The 17,292-nt window shown below is 38.5% G+C and overlaps 1 protein-coding gene across 6 annotated transcripts in view; it reads left to right on the top strand.

Moving 5' to 3' along the window:
- Positions 1 to 17,292, top strand: part of RUNX1T1 (RUNX1 partner transcriptional co-repressor 1) — a 114,841-nt gene that overhangs the window by 13,217 nt on the left and 84,332 nt on the right. For 3 of the 6 annotated variants that reach the window (XM_032129100.1, XM_032129107.1, XM_032129117.1), the window contains exon 2: positions 6,820 to 6,992. The exons of the other annotated variants lie outside the window; for them this stretch is intronic. In XM_032129100.1, coding sequence (XP_031984991.1) covers positions 6,905 to 6,992 — 88 coding nt within the window. In that variant the 5' untranslated portion in view covers positions 6,820 to 6,904. The remainder of the gene's footprint in view (positions 1 to 6,819; positions 6,993 to 17,292) is intronic. 6 annotated transcript variants of the gene reach the window in all.

The raw sequence follows: 17,292 nt of genomic DNA, 5'->3' as shown, positions 1-17,292 counted from the left end.
CCCAAGGCTGACAGTGAGAGAGTGAGGCTTTTGCTAGAAAGTGGGATGGTTAGGGTGCAACAAAGAATGCTGCAAAGGATATTTGGGAAGAGTGCTCCAAAGGAGCACTTCTGGTGACATCCAGGTGGGGTTTGTTGCCAGAGCCATTAAAGCGTAGCAGTGCCAGAAAAAGCTGCCAACAAATGTGGGAATAATGGCACCTGTGGGTGGTGGCCAGGATGGTTTTTTATTTTATTTTAATGGTGACATTGCTAAAAGTATTTAAGGGTAATGTTATAGAAAGTGTTTTAGTGAGTGAAGTCACTGAGTTCTAGGAACCATTAAGCAAAACCTGTTTCATGACTCTGCTATTTATTATTTTAAAGCTTGATGGCAAACCACTTAATGCTGGAAAAGCAGGCTGCAACCTGTATTAAAGTGTGCTACAGGTGGACAAGGAAACCATCCTACTGAACTGAACAGCCTAGCGTTGTTTCTGAATGTTGTACACATTTCATGTGCACCATGATAAATTAATGGAACTCCATGAATCTGCAGAGCTTGTAAACATTGAATTAAAGTATTGGAGCTCAGATTTTCCGTGGTACTCCCATGCCCAGTTCTCAGTGAAGATAGTGTTTCTTTAGTTTAAATGCCAGTCTGAGGATCTGGACCTTCAGGCTTTCTGTGCTCCCATCTCACATCTGTGATCTTGACAATACTTTCTTGTATCAATTCTGAGACTTAGATCTAGATCTCTCCCTAATGAAACGGGCTAGCTCAGGTCCCAGTGTAAAGCAAGGCATTCTTTTTGAATTGTAAATCACAGGCTTACCTGATAAGACTTCTGTATAAAGGAGACAAAAAGCCTGTTCCTTCCATAATAATACTTGCAGAGATTCCTATTGAGTCCATTGGGCCAGGATTCTCAACTTGTGTATCCCAAGAGCTGTTTTAAATTCTGTTTAAGCCAGCTGCCTGCTCCAGACTTTTTCCACAGAAATGCGCAACTACAGTAAATAACAGCTACAGTAGTTGGAAGGGGGGGATCAATGTATAATTTTCCTTCCACGTTCTGAGATTTATTGATCCCATCCTCTTCACATGGGGAGCTTCTGATGTTAATTTTCTTTTTTGTTTGTTTGTTCATTTGTTTTTAAGTCCAAGCCTAAATTTCACTATCTCTTACAGAGCTATTATTGGCCACTATTGTTTTTATTATTCCATGGCTCCTCTGGGGAGAGAAGGGTGGGCAGGACCTCAGTGGCATTGCCAGAGCAAGTCTTCAGTGGCCATTTCTGCCCCTTAGGAGGTCACAGGAAACAGGTGGCTGTGTTAATTGTCCTCACTCCCAACTCTTGTCCTTCCTGGAGGGAATTCAGAAGTGGTCAGGAAGTGTCAGCTCTACTGTGTCCCCCCAGGTTCACTACTTCAAGCATTCATAATAATTTGAGGTATGTGACAAGCAAGGGAAACTGTCTGGGAATCCTTGCTGTCCCTTGTAAGCTGAGTGGCTACCTGGCTGTGAGGGCTGAATGCTGTTGTTGCAGAGTATGTTTGGGATTGCAGCTGGAATCCAGCAGAATAACAAAGAATTCAGTTAAAAAAAAAAAGAAAAAAGTATTTCCCTATCATATACTGTTTTCCTTCTTTCAAGATACTCATAAAAGTCCTAGGTAAGAAAACTACAAAAACTCAAGACGTGCATGACATATTTCTGGAAACTATGATCTGCTTTTATCTGGTGAGTCGAGGATTGAGAATGTCAGTGCATTTTCTGCTTAGGCCAGTTTTTATTGTCTTTGTTGCAACTGCACCAACAATAGTCTTGGATCTCTAAATGGCACTCAGTCCTGTGCTTTGGAAAAATCATTTCGGGTCTTGCTACTTTATATGAGATTCTTCTTAACAGCTTGCTTGATTTTTTTAGCAGTGAAGGTGCACAGCTTTGCGGAGTGTCTCACTGCAAATGTGGCACCCAGTGCTGTAATTACCAGTAATGTTTCTATGAAGTATCTTTTGGAAAGTATTCACTCATGCTGGAAATGATGTGAGTTGAGTAATAAATATACTAGTTATTTATCTGCCATATGCATTTGGGGTGAAAACTCTAAGCTTCTGCTCAGGTGTACTCTGGATATTACTGAGACTACTTGGCTAAATAAGGTGGGCTGCAGGATTATGTGGCTGCTGAATCATACTGGTTTCTGAATCACTCTTACAAAATACCAGCCTGAAATACTAGCAAATAATGAACACATTGTGCTTGGATGGGTACATTATTTAAAGAATAGCATTTTTAAGCAGAGTATTTTGTAAAATGTTAGTTCAAGAACCACTTTGCAATTTACTTCCATCAAACCCATTGTACCAGGAAAAATATCTCCTTCAGAAGGGAAAAGGTGTCAGTATTGTGGAAGAATATCTGATTTTTATCCAGCTATTTGCTATTTAAACTCCCTTCTTTTCAGTGCAAGGAGATCAGCTGACAACAGCAGCAACCAAATCATGTTTGCAGCTGGGCAATTACAGTAGACCCTAAGATCTGCAACTGTCAACCATGAACGCAGATGCCTTCAAAGTTCTGTTTTTCTTCCATGTGGAAGTCGTTGGCATGGAACAGATGCCTTCATTTTGGAGAAACCAACCGCTGGATATAATTGGTTCTCTCTTGTCTTGTCCTCTAGGGACAGTCTCTCGCAGATGAAATTAGATGAGAGGGAAAAAAAAAAAAAGACACAGGCACACACACTCGCACATGACACAAAGCAGGAGTTTTCAGGATCCCTCTCTGTTTTGTCACGTGGAACTGTTTTCAGCTGGAAGGTTTCACTCCATTTTTAGCACTCTACACACACACATAATGATGATGCTATATGAAGAACATGCAAATGAAAATATGTATCTGGCCAAAGTTTATTATTAATCTAGGCATGCTTGTTTAAAAATAAGACAAGCATATCCAGCCCATATTACTTTAGCGTTAAATGTTGACTTCTGCCATATCTGTTAGTGCTGCAGTCTCAGAAATTTTAAGTTAAGTCTCAGAAGAGACAAGATGCTTTAAAAACTGTTTTGTTGCAGTGGTGGAATCGAAGTATTTTCATCAAATGGTTTGGTAGTTGTTAACATGGGAGCAAAAAAACAAGTAGCAGACTTCAAAATTCACGTAGCATTACAGCCATTCAATCAAGAAAGCATCTTTACAGGAACTTCAGCAGAGTTAGTCTGATGGACACCTGTGATGTGCTGTTGTTGGGAGCCCTGTGGCAGGGTACTGAAGTGACTGTGTCCTCTTGCTGCAGACGCCTAAAATGAAATGATGATGAATGGACTTAGAGGCTATAAGAGAGAGGGAGAACCTGCCTACCCTGTGCCTGTCAAAGGGTTTCTGTCATCCCCTCTCTGCCCCGGTGTAATAGCTACCAAACCATTGTGATTTGTGTTACTTAATTATACTATTAAAATGAATTTATACCAACTGTAGGTTATATTAATAAGTGCAGTTGTGAACTGTGACAGTCAGGCAGTGGTGTGTATTCTTGGGTAGACTGGGTACATCGAGGAGGTGGGCACAGCAGGGATTGGGGACTGCCAGGAAGTAAAACTGCCACTGTTGGTGTCCAAGACCCTGGAGGCCTCTCATCTCTGAATGCTTTTTCTTTAAGTTTTATTTCCTAGCACAAGTTGGGGTTTTTGGTTTTGGTTATGGGTTTTTTTTAAATACATGTTGCAGTTTGAGGTATCAGTCCATATTTTACATGATGCATTTACTACTACTGTAGTAGCCTAAATGTCACCACCAGTGAAAACTGTCAGGAGTTATCTTGGTCCTGCCTTGATCTGAATAGTCGGTAGAATACAGTTGGCGGTTTAGACACTTGATGTAGCTGGATAGCTGCCCTGCGCAGTGGTCCTTTGTTTCCGGCTAACGCCCGGGAGCTGTGTGGGTGGAGGGCATTCACAGGGACTTTCAGCAGTTAGAAGGAAGCCCCAGGTAAACTTGGTTTTGAACTGATGACTCTCCAGCTTTTATAAAGGGAGATTCTTTGCTGTAGGACAACAGTTGTGATTCTCGGAACTTGAGTGTGACAATGTGCTTGCTCTAAGCATTGTATTTCTGAAGAACCACATATTAAAGGGAAAATTTAACTGGGGAAGTGCTTAGGTGATGAAGGGATTTCTGGCAGTAACTAGGAAGTACAATAATGGTTGATTTCATTTGAGGCTGATCCTGATATTTGTAGTCTTTACATCCTATTAATTCCTTGAAAGATAAGCTGATATAAGAATGATTTGCCAGGGCCAACGGCTCTTCTAAAAATCTTGGCTCGGGTTATATCCCCCTTCTCTACACATACAAGATAAAAGCACCGTGAATATGAGGTTAACTGAATTCAAATAGAAGACTCTCTAGAGTTATTGCATTCCTTAGAAAATAAATACATTTCTCATATGGTTGAGATTGATCAAAAAAGTAATCTGTATGCCAGTGATTACATTCCCATCTGTGATTAAGGTTTTCTGTCTGCATCTGGTTTTCACATTATATTTCTGTAACAAGAATCCTTTATATGGCAGAGTTCACTCTCTGTATTTTCTATTAGCTGCAGCTTGAACTACTGCACAGATCGCAGATTTACACATGTGGTTTTCATTACTTCATACCATTGAGAAAAAGTAATATTTGTTTGGGAAAGTATGTTTTTCAAAATTTCCATGGTAATACAACATGTTGATCCTTTTTTATAACACTCATGTAAGACTACAAATTGTTTGAGGCATTCTGCTTTCAGTGAAGTTCAGACATAGACAGTTTTTCATGTATTTGAACAACAGCAGCAGTTTACAATTCAGGAAGCAAAAATACATTTAAAGAAGGAGATTAGTGTAGAATGGGTATAGCAAAATGCATCCATCACTTTGGAAAAATGTGGCATATAGAAAAAATGAACATGGGCCTGAAACAAAGGAAGAGTAGCAAATTGAAGTGATGTCTTCATTGTAAAGTGGATGACAGTTGTTTTTTTTTTTTTAAATAAGAACTTTTTTACAGTAAGATGCTTAAAATCTTTTACCAGTCATGAAAAAGGAGTATGCTATTCTGCAGACAAAAATATTGAATTTTTATGTTACATAGTTTAACATATTTGACCATAATTGCTTCTAGTGGCCAAATTAGAAAAGGTTAGCAAAACATGAATACATCTTTACAGATGTCTGCTGTGTAACTCTGAATCCAAGATACGATGTTAATTTAATATTCCACTATAAGACAGTATTTAAACCAGATTGTGCTATCATCACTTGGTACAAATGTTTAAATGATCTCAGTGAAATTAATAGGGCCATTTGGTCAGTGGAGGATTTTTCAGTTTTGGTAGGGGCATGGGTTTATGACCATAAAAATCAGATCAAACAATAACAACAATTCAGAGAATGCTGTATGCATTTATGGAAATTTAAAGTGTTACACAAAAGTCTGGGCAATTGAAAAGTACACAATTCATGCTAGGGCACAACTGAAAAGTAAATTTATTGCCTATGTAAGAATATTATGACAACTAGAGAATTGCATACAAAATAAAAATAATTTTGTAAAAGTAGTTATTGTACCCAAGTTGTGGAGTCCTAACCACATTTTGGAGATTATTTTCCAAATGCCAGAGGCAATTGTGTCACTTTGAGAGCTCTACAGTTGCCAAATTCTGGGTAGAGTCCTGCAGTCCTTACCACTTGTTTTCACTGAAATCAGTGGAATTTTGGCTTCTCTCAGGACTGTGGGGAAATGTCCGACCACGAACACTGGAAATAAAGAAAGGACTTTGGTGAACTCCTTTGTTCTGTAACCTTAACTTGGGAAGGTTTGTTTTGATTTGAGAAGGGTGCTTGTTTGTGGGAAAGACTGCAATTTCTAGCACAAACACAAATGTGATCTTTTGCAAATGCCCTTGGGCGATGCATTTTTTTGCAGAAAGATCCTACTCCAGGGGAGGGTTGGGGGTGGATTCTGGGTTAGATGCATGAGCTGCGGCCGGATCCTTGTGCATGCTTAACTTTATGTCTCGAAATACTTGAGTAGTGGTTGCAGATTGAAGCATGTACATAACTGTGTGTGCTTGGCTCTGAAAAAAACTTTCTGTCTTGACATAATTATGAACCCCTGAAAAGCATATTAATGCCTTGGAAAAACTGACAACACTGTAATGCAGCCTTATACAAATGGCAGAGTATTTGTGTAACCCAAATAAACAGGTTTTGTAGGTGTTGGAGTGGGAGGGAAATTGCCTTTTGAAAAGTGGGAAGATAATTTGTAAATATATCAGTAGCTTTTTGATCTGCCTTTCTTTGTTTAAATGTGTTTGCTGTTATGACTTACAAATCCAAATTAGTATAGCAATGTGTAAATTGGAAGATCTCTATTTTTAGTAAACATTTTGATTTAATAAATGATTCTCAAGAGCTTCTGTTGAACCAGGTAAAGTATGTAATATTTTATATTATATGAATGTATTTAAACCTAAGCATTTTTACAGAATTACTAATAGGTAGAATATAGGCTGCCCTTAATTTGTTGCCTTCTCTATGTCAGCTGTTTTAACTGAGCAAGTTATGAAACAACTTTTGTTGAAGAATTAAATTAATACAGTTTTAAAGTACTACCTTATATTAGCTAAGAAAATGTGGTTACTTGGTTTAGAATAATGTTTCTTGTCTTCCCTTTTAATTTAAAAGACAACTATTATCATGCAAATGAAGGGGTGTGGTGCTTCAAACTGGCTGTGATATATGCTTTTTTTTTTTTCTTTTCTTTTTTTTTTCATTTGTTGTTGTCAATAGAAAAGATTGATCTCTGGGCTGGTGAACATAATATCTGTCCCAGTCAGAAAAGGAAAGAGGAAATTAGCAGAGCGATTGGTGGAGAATGATATCTGTCAAAAGAAACACTTGGAGAGCACTGAGTTTAGTGATAGGTGACTGCCGGAAAAAAGGGAACTTTGAATTTTGTCAAGGTAAGGAACAGAAAAATATTTGATTTTATAACGTGAATACCTTTTAGAAGTTATTCTTGTGTATATAATGACTATACCTTGCCTTGTGAACTGTAATTAAAAAAAAAAATCTTTCCCTTTAGCCTCCAAAGAGTCTGCCTAAATCAATGAAGGTGCTGTCTTCATTTAATACCAATAAGAAAGAGTACTGCAATGCTAATAAAATCCATCACCCACGACTTTTAAAAAATTTTAAATACATATATGTGAAATTTTTAACTTTGGGGTTCTTTTTGTGTTTTTAATGACATAATTGCTCTTTATGTGTCGTGTAAATATTCCTTTGCTGGGTTGTGGAAATTATGAAGTTCAGTTTTCTGAACTGTGAATTGGAATAGTATTTGCAACCAGGTTAAGAGACAGTTGTAATCACATTGGCAAAATGGTTGGTTGTAATTCAGTGGAACCCTCTGATAAACTCATGGCATTGTGAATCTGTGGTAAATATGATTGAGATAATAATAAGAATAGATATTTCTGCTGCTTGTGTGCAAAGATTTTTACTGTACTAGAAAAGTAAATCTGCTATTGCAGGACAAAATTTCTAGATAACCTATGACAGTCATTCCTGTCTTTACTGTAACTACATTTTTTATTTTAAAATGGTGTGTGTCTGCATGGCAAGAAACTGCTAAACTGATTTTAAATGCTTTCCAACACTTGGATAACTTTCTTTTTCAGTGTTGGACCATGTCGCCTGACATAACTTTGATAGAGTATGGTACCAAAATAAGATGAATAGTGTCTGAGTACTCTTGGCTTTGCCCTGGGTAGTTTTAAAGGTAGCTCAGCCTTGATCATATTACTTGTTTTCCCACCTGAGACACCATGGTCCATGCTGCTCTGCCTGTGGGGTGTGGAGAGATGGAGAACAGCTGAGAGTGCCAGTGGGAGCCTTGGCACATCGCCTTATGGCAAGGGCCAGGCCTGAGGTTTTGTGTACCAGTGTGAACATACTCTTGAAAATTAAATCCTAATAAAAATGAATTTGCATTCTAACTTGAGTTCCTAGCTCATTTTAAAACAAGTAAATGCTTTTGTGGGACCTTCGTGTGCTCGGGCAGCATTGGAAGGGAATGAATATTCTTAGCAGGGTTTCTTCTTGTGTTTGTATTTTGCTAATTCAGCAGTGTATAGCTTCTGACTAATTTCTCCTTTTATCTACAGTCTTATTTTTCAAAGTGTAAATGTACCCTGTACAGGTGGTTGTTGGTTGGTTTCTTTTGCCATATGGATCTTCATAAAGGATTTAAAAAATAAATGAATGTAAAAGTAAAGATGTCATGCCTGAAGCATGCAGTGCTGGCATACTAATAGGAAGTTTATTGTGGTTTATTGCTGTCAGAGCATGTGCAAGATAATGGAAATTTCCTACAACTTGGGGGAAAGGCTTATTTTCTAATAACATTCATTTAAAGCAAGGGAATGAATACAACTAAAATTCATTTCATCTCTATAAAGTCTGAGGAATCTGCTGAAATATTCACAAAAGGAAGGGAACAGCACGTTATCGCTGTTGTTAACTGTGCGCAGGTCATGCTCTCTGTATCACCTGGGTGCAGACACACCCCTGTCGTGGTGAAGTTGCTGTATACTGTGTGATTCTATTCCCTGTGCAGTACCATCAGCTGTAACCTTATACCTAAATAAACCCATCTCTCTATGACACATCTTACAGAGTTAATGATATTGTATAGTTTTCACCTTGGTAATGAAGAATTCAAAACTGCTCTGTAGCTCTTAGAGATCAGTGCTGGTTAACAGTTCTTAGATCTTTGGCCATTCCCATTTTGACATTTACTTGAATTGAGGTGACTGGGTAAGATACCTGCATCTGGATGTATTTGTTTGTCACATGCTCCAAAATTTTAGTCTTAAATGGCCAAAAAGCTCCAAATATTCAATTTTTTTTTATTTTTAAATTTCAGTGAGTAATTAGAGATGAAACCAATGCTGTTTGAGCTTAACTTAATCTGGACTTTGCTGTGGCTAAGAAGATTTGGCTTGCTATTTGAAACCTAAATGGAATAAAATGCAAAAAAAAGGTGTTTTGAGTCTCTTGCCCCCTTGAAGCAATGGCCTCTTGTAGCAATGACTACCTCTGCTGATGTGACCCCTTTCAAGCATCCTCATCTTTATTTTGCTATTGCAAAGTCATCTTCTCTTGGTTTTCTTTTTTATCTTCAAAACAATTGTTAGCTTCCCATGTATCTTAAGGAGTAGAGTGAAAATAATAAAGTCCCCTTCTAACATACCATAGGTGCAAAGGAGTACAAGTGTATTATAGACAGTGAATTGTCCTTCCAATCAGAATTTCATCTGTTCATGTGGCACACACCTGTGGCTTGCTGGCATTCCTCTTGATTGGAGTGTGAGAGAGCTTAGTGAAAAACAAAGCTGGGATGACAAGGAGAGACTCCATGGCAAACGTGGGTTACTTAACATGTTGTAAGAAAGTGAAATTCAAAATACTGGTTTGGAGACAGCTCCCTGGTATGTGGGAGCATGTATGGGTGACTCTACAAAGGGAACTGGTGCCCTGCTCGCTGCTACCTTGAAAATAAGGCATTTTTCTCTCTAGGTCAGGTTGATTTGGGCCAGTTGAGAGTAGTGGCCGATTTCTCCAGCTTGCTTTCTGAGCCAGTAAGAGTATCCTGGGCAGCAATCCAGCTTTTGAAGTTCAAAGAAAATAACTCATAATCTATATAAAATGCTAGCGGATGGGGAAGGGAGGAAATTTACAGAGAATAAGTCAGTTTGAGAAAAACTGTTAAAAGTAGAATGTAAGGGGAGTGTGTGTGTGTGACATTAGCATTTATTTTAATTTGAAAATGTGATCTTTGAAACATTTGAGGTGAGCAGAGGATAAGCTCTTACAATATGATATATTTATTAGTAAACTGAAACCAAACACTCCAAGTTCCTTTTCCAAAGTGGTTTCTTTTTCCCTGAATTTGCAGAGTTTGGGTTCCTTCTCTGTGCCCCCCCCCTCCACTCCCCCTGAATGTAATGTGTCTCTGATAACATTAATGGGCTTTGCCCCACATGGAGCAGCAAGTGTATTGTACCACTGCTCACTGATCCCAGGTCAGTGTGATGCGTGAAATCAATTTATTTGAATCTCTTTGCCTGTATAGGAATTTGGCAGCGTGCCAGTTGTTTTCATTTAATGTTCTTTGTGTTGAACACAGACAAGCAGTCATGCTTTTGTACTCCTTTTTCTTCTGGGCTCTTCTCTTTTCAGCCAATATTCTATTCTGTGGATTTTTCAGAAAGAAGTAGGAATGTGTTACCTTTTTTAAAAATAATTTTTGTTTAAATAGCCTTTAAAGAGTGTAGAAACTAGGTCAGTCACAGAGCAGTCCTGTGTAGGGTTTTCTACCAAGTATAGGTAGTAACACCTGCCCTTTCTGATTTCTGAAATTTGGGGAAAAAGAGAGAGAAAACACTGGTCTATTTTTCTAATGCCTAGGTCTATGATATGTGTCCTCTTGTAAGACAAAGACTCTTCAATAATGCTTAAATCAGAACAATTTTATTTCTAAATAAGTGAATGTCTGTCTGTTGGCTGGACAAATTGGCAATATGTTTCAGGATCTTTTTGATTTTGAGTAATGACCTTAAACTAGACATTAATTTGGGAATCCCTTGCCTCCTCTTTCTGTCTGTTCATCCCCTCCCCCCAATAAATTTAATATTCTGAATGGCTGGCTGAAGAACAGCTACACCCAAGCACCCATTTCTTTCATTTTTTCCTTCTTTTTATGAGAAAGCAGCAAGGTGTGCTGAACAGAGCAGATAATTTAGCCCTTCATAAACTGGGGGTGGGAGGGAATAGCAGCAGATATTTCCAGAAGGATTTGTTTTAGAGCCTGGCGTCGGGAGAGGCAAGAGCAGCAGTAGAAGGCTCTGCTGATGCTTGGGGCGGCTGGTGCGGAAGTTGATGTGCAGAACCGCGGAGCCGCGGCACAGGGGTCAGACTCGTACACATCAGCCCCGTTTCCTTGTTTAATTACCTGAAGAGCAAAACATCCAGGCTGGGAGTGTGTGAAAACCCAGTATCTCGAACAGCAGTTTGCTGCTCTGACATCCTGCGAGGCCAGCCCCGTCTGTCCGCAAACGTCAGGGCTGGTTCCTGACAGGGGGCTATCTCTGCCGGGCCTCGGTTCCTTCCATTCAGGAGGCATTGTGTGGAAGAGGGTTTGGTCAGGAATTTGAGGTTCCTGCCGGTTCTTCCAGCCCGGACAACCCTGTGACAGATAGGCATGATTTTTTTCTTCTAAAGAATAATAATAATAAAGAAAAAAATTGGCTCTTTTTAGTCTTTCCTTCGTAATTCTGGCATTGGTGTAACACTGACTGAAACAAAACATTAACCCTTTTGCTTTTGAATTCGCGCCTTTTTTCTGTTATTTTGATTCTTTTTTCTCTTGCTTGACCTCTTATTTTCAGAAATCAAATCTTCTGAGGAGAAAATTATTTGAGGTGGATTTTGTTTTATGCAGCAGTTAAACTTTAGAAAGTGGTATATGTTTCATAGTTATCATTTATATAATCATCATGCTTGGCATATTAAGTTCGTCATTTTAAGCGTGCTTGGCAGCATTATTTTTCTTTCTCCCCTGGATTCAAACCAAGCTAGTGTTTGTTTCTGGCGCATTAAAACAGTAGTGGCAGCTATCAATGCTTCCATTCTCATTATTCATGTGATTTTCTTAGGTGTCCAGTTTGGTGTTCAATTTTAAAGTGTTGGGATAAGGGTCAGTTTTAGCCCTTGCTCCTCGTAGCTGCTGTTCGTTGAGGTCACAGGCAGAGTTCAGATTTGGGTTCATAGATGGGAAGTGTTCATTGGGATGTAAAGCTCATGCTTGCAGCTGAAAGATACTGTATGTTTACATAGGCAAAGGCCTTGGATAGGTTGTTTTGGTTGTTTTTGTCTGGTTTTGTTTTGTTAGTTTGTTTTTGGTTTTGTTTTGCTTTGGTTTTTTTATGTCTATGTGTGAAGAATTAAAGTATGACTTCTTGTTTAAATGGTAAGTGAAGAACATTACAGTTATTTGTACAATTTCAATACTCGAGTTTATAACATAGTGGTGTTAATAGTTGTACTGGTAGAACTTAAGATTGCTGGCTACAAGTAGTAAAGGGAGGGAACATAATTAAAAAGGTCTTCCAGCAAAACTGAGTGTGTAGCATGTGACTATTGCCTTTTATTGTTGTGGGCAGAAGCTGGTCCAAGAAAGATATTTGTGGTTGCAGGAGTAGAGAAGGAGAGCTGAAAATTAACTAAGGTTTCATTTCCTTTCATGCTGAAGGCTTTTGGTCCAGTCTGTAGAGTTATGCCCACAGGCTCAGCAAACATATTCATGTGCTAGGGATTTTGGGTACTTCATTGGTGAGATTGAAATCTTTTGAGCAATAACTTAGATTTTCCCTGCTACTATTTCATTGGGAATTTGTAATACAGATTTAAGGGCATACTTTTTTTCTTGCATGCAGACATTGCCAGGTGAGGATTCTGGGGACCCTTGAGTAAGAGAGGCAGCCTTCAGTGCATGTATGCAGTCACAGGAGTCAGCTACAGAGCAGGCAGACCAAAAGTCATTGTCATCCATTGTGCTACTAATCCCCCGTCTGAAAAGGATTTTCAGGGGATGGTGCAACGAAAGAGCTGTTACAGCGTTATCAGATGATAATTGTGATCTAATGAACTCTTAAATATGTACAATAATCCTTCACCTTTAGAATCAGGTTGCTTTCTTCAGTACAGACTGCCTAGGTTACTCTGGTATAAAGGTGCCTTTAAGTAAAAGTGGATTACTTAGACATGTAGTTTTAAATAGCTGTCCTGTCATACTGTAAAGAAGCCATAATTTAAATAAGCATTGCTTTTATCTGTAGGATGAAAAAAGAGATGGTTTATGCATTGTGGTCGGTCCCATGTCATATAGGGTTTGTACATATAAAGGAAATTATGTAGCTCTATAAAAGCGCTGTCTGTTAGTTAAACCTTTACAAGTCATGTAAGTTGTGTCCCTCTTTTCCAGTGTTTTAATTGCCTTTGTTTTTTTTTGCAGAGTTCATAATCCAATGAACTGTCCATGACCTCTAGCCAACTATTGCCCACCTCAACCCGCAGTCCATTAAATGAAAAGTTCTCCATGGATGTGTGGTGACAGCAACCACCACATTGTCTTTCCACCTACCCATGGCGTGTCTAGAGCCTCTTTGAAAATGATAACAAATGATAGCCTTTACACCATGGTTGCCACTCAAAAATCCCTTGGTGATAATGGTTTTAAATCAGCATTCTGTTTAAAAAAATAGTTATCTTGGCCATCTCCACCAGCCTCTGCTGTGACAATCTTAAGGAAATTTCTTACAGGTAATAGTTCCCAAGATAGTTTGGGCTTTATTAAAACTGGCACCTTGCATTGTGCCCAAACATTTACTGCTGCTCTTTGCAGATACTCTCCTAGTGTAAAGTGGTGTAATTTGTTCTTGGTATGAAATTCCACTTTATAATCTGCATTTTTCTGCTTCTCTTCTGAATGGCTACAACAAAGCACCATGTAGAGTATTTAGATAAAGTGAAGTTATATTTAGAGGCCTGTGTTCCTCAAGGCTCCTCCCAGTTCCTATAGAAACAAAGATTTTGTATTTTAATTTTCCTCAGCTATGATGGGATTCGTCTGGGTCAGACTAGAAGCACAGAGATTAGGTCAACACATTGTGCTCCAGGGAGCTTGATGTGCTCCTTCAATAGCACTTCAAGTGAATCCCATTCTTGCTTAGTTTTGTAGGGGAAACCTAGCTGGCACAGTGTTTTTCCCTCAGTGTTAGAGTGCTGGTTGTTGCTATTCAATTTATGTGCTAATTGTGGATAATATTTTATGGTAGTACTCACAGCTGGAAATTCTGGAACTTCTTTTAGCTGTCAAGGTTAGTGGAGGTGGGAGAGGATAAATGTCCAAGACAGCTGGAGCAGAGACAAGTCATGTAGAGTTGGAGAAGAGAGATGTGTAGCAGAGTGAGAAGGTGGCTGGCCCCAGAGTCATGGATTTAGGAGTAGATGTGGTGGCAGAGAGAAGACAGAGGCCACTGTTTGGAAAAGTGAGAGAAAAATGTGATGGAAGGTGTAACTAAGGAAACAATGGAATGAAAAAGATTTGACTAAAATCAGCCACCTTCCTTTTGTCCCTTACAAATGATAATGCTTTTCTATCATCAAGGGTTGAATGAGTCTATGTACTGATTCTGCTGTGTTTCCAGATGCTGAACTGCATTAGATCAGTTCATTTGGTAATACTGCTTGGCATTTTAGCAATTGCAGGGTCTGGCAGTGGGTTGTCCTATTATAACTGTGAGAAAACTCATCCATAAAAGAACCACTGTTCTGTTAGGACTTAGTTCTCTTCATGTAAAAATGTGGCCTCATGCCTTTGTTCCATTAGACCTCCTAATTCATCAGGGAAACTGAAAATACTTGATGATGAGGTGACTTTCTCACCTGGCTCTGGAAAGCAAATAATTTAAATGAGGAAATAATGCTTAGCTGTCCTAGATATGCTGAAATATTTATTTACAGTCCTCATTCACTTGCCCTCTTGAAATTACTCAGTAGTTGACAGATGTCATACTAAAATAAAGCATTAATAGTAAACACCAACATGCTGTACCGTGGCACTGCTGTGATGTTACAGGCACTACTGTGTGTATAAAAACATAACCAGACATGCAGAACAGCCGTGTTTCCAGCCCATTACAGTGGAGGCCAGTGCAAAGATTTTGCTACCTGATGTAAGAATAAGCTTTATTTTCTGAATACTTGTCAGTGTGTTCTACAAGCACAACCTTATATTGTTGGGAAAAATTATATACATATAGATAGATAGATAGATAATTTTATATATATAATATATATATATAAAATTTTATATATATATAAAATACTATTCTTGAATTTCCCTTGTATTTCTGATTACTATTGTGGTTTGCAAATTTGTATTGAGCTCATCAGGAACAATAGCTTTGTGTGAAGGCCCCTTTGAATGAAGTTTTTGTACCGTTATAAATGTAGTAAATGAATACAAATTGATCAATATATGACAAAAGGGTGAAGAAGAGAGGTCAGTAGGTAAGAATATTTGCATATAAACCATTTTCCCCTTGTTGAAAATGGCAGTACGAGCATAAATAAATGTTTTGTATTGCTGTGTATTTGCTCCACCTGGTGGATTTTCCTGGAAGTGTTTTTAATCTTCCTAATAAGGGGAAGTTGTCCTTAATATAGAAGACATTTCCCAGAGTAAAAGCAACTTCCTTCTCTCTTTCTCTCTTTCTCTCTTTCTCTCTTTCTCTCTTTCTCTCTTTCTCTCTTTCTCTCTTTCTCTCTCTTTCTCTCTTTCTCTCTCTTTCTCTCTTTCTCTCTCTTTCTCTCTTTCTCTCTTTCTCTCTTTCTCTCTTTTTCTCTCTTTCTTTCTTTCTTTCTTTTCTCTTTCTCTCTCTCTCTCTTTTTCTCTCTCTTCTTCTCTCCTTCTCTCCTTTTCTCTTTCTTTCTCTCCTTCTCTCTTGTTCTCTCTTTCTCTCTCTTTCTTTTTTTTCTCTTTTCTCGTTTCTTTCTCTTAGTAATAGCATTGCAATAGGCAGATTTGGGGAAAGAAAATATAATTTGATATTTGTCTTGGCCACACTTTGTCAGCACAGAGATCTCTATGAAGCATAGCATTCCAAATCCATTAGTAATTACAGTTTATTCTGGGGCTTATTTTGAGTATTCTTGGACTCATCTAGAGATTAGTAATTGCTAAGTCCAAGTCTGTGGCTTGTAGACTTATATGTGATCAGTGAAAAGGAGGATTTGCTATGACTTCCCCCCCCTCCCCCCCCCCCCAGTTCTGAGCCCCTCGATGAGAAGTAGCAGTGTTATCGAAAAAGAGAGGTACAATGCTTAAGTGTTAGTGCGGTACATCAGCATAAAATCTGTCTGTCATTAAGCTAGCTTTGCAAACATTGTTTTCTTTGGAATTCTTAAGGACTTGGTTATGCTTTGATCATCTCATTGTTCTCCTTAGGTTATTTTTTTCCTTTAGAGTGTAATGGCTCCCTAACAGAAGGTGAAGTTTAGAAAATAGTGTCTCCATATGCAGGGGATTTGGAGACCTTTTTATTGTCTTTAAAAATGTCATTCATAGTCCTCATTAGCATTTATTGTTGCAAGCATACAAGCAGAAAATGTGAAATTGGTATGTCATGAATAGCTCCACAGAACTCTAGAGCCCTGAAATTTTGCCTGCAGTGTGGTGTGGGCCAGGCATTGAGAGAAAGCTGGCCAGATGGCTGCCAGCACAGAGCAGAGCTGCAGGTTTTTGTCTCTGGTGCTGAGAGGAGGGAAAGTTCACTGGAGCATACGCTATCACCCCGTGCATTTTAACAAAACTAACTCGCCATCAGTCAAAACGGGGAGGTGGTGACATTGAAACAAAAGTTTTCAATATAATGTAACAATCCTTGTCAAATGAATAAAATATGTTTAGCTAGTGTCACAAATATTGATATGTTGCAGAGAAAAATGCAAGGCTCAAATTTATGGCTAGTGGTAGATACGCTTTCACACAAATATGCTCTACATTATCTTTATTATGAAGGTCCTATACATTCAAAAGACATCGATTAGAGGTCAAAACTTGGGTTAATATACTACAGCAGGAGGAGTTTCCCTACCCATGTTAAATGAACAAACACCCTGAGCTTCAAGTCAAAAAGCAACTGATAGCTTGAAACCATTTTTTTCTTCCCTTCTTCTCCCCTCCCCTCCCCCCCTTCTCCTTCTTTTTGTATCTTAAAATATGGCCATAGTTCAGCAGGAGCAGATATTCTCTTCCAGGCTTCTCCAAGTCACACTAAATGTGTTCTCTCCCTGTTGGTGAGACAGCATCATTGGTGTTTTCTTTCGGAAATATTTTCAAATCAATATCAAATTTTCTAAAGTGCTTGAGTGGTGTCTATGCACAGATGGTGTGGTAATTTTCTTTGAAGTCAAATGATGATAGAAATTAGCAGTCAATTCTAATTTACGTTACCCACATTATGGAAAACATAGTTTTTAATAAAAATGTGAGGCAAAACTTGTTTAGCCTAGATCTAGTGAAAGAAATAGACACCAAGACAGGTACACTTATATGTGAGTTTGTCCATGTGAGTGTTCTTACTAAAATGTATATAGAGAGTAAAAGAGCATGCAGTCACTAGGGCCTGAATG

Source organism: Corvus moneduloides, chromosome 1, assembly GCF_009650955.1.
Source record: "Corvus moneduloides isolate bCorMon1 chromosome 1, bCorMon1.pri, whole genome shotgun sequence".
In the NCBI taxonomy this organism is placed as follows: domain Eukaryota; kingdom Metazoa; phylum Chordata; class Aves; order Passeriformes; family Corvidae; genus Corvus; species Corvus moneduloides.
Note: the sequence above shows the minus strand (reverse complement) of the source record. Positions and strands in the feature narration are given on the sequence as shown.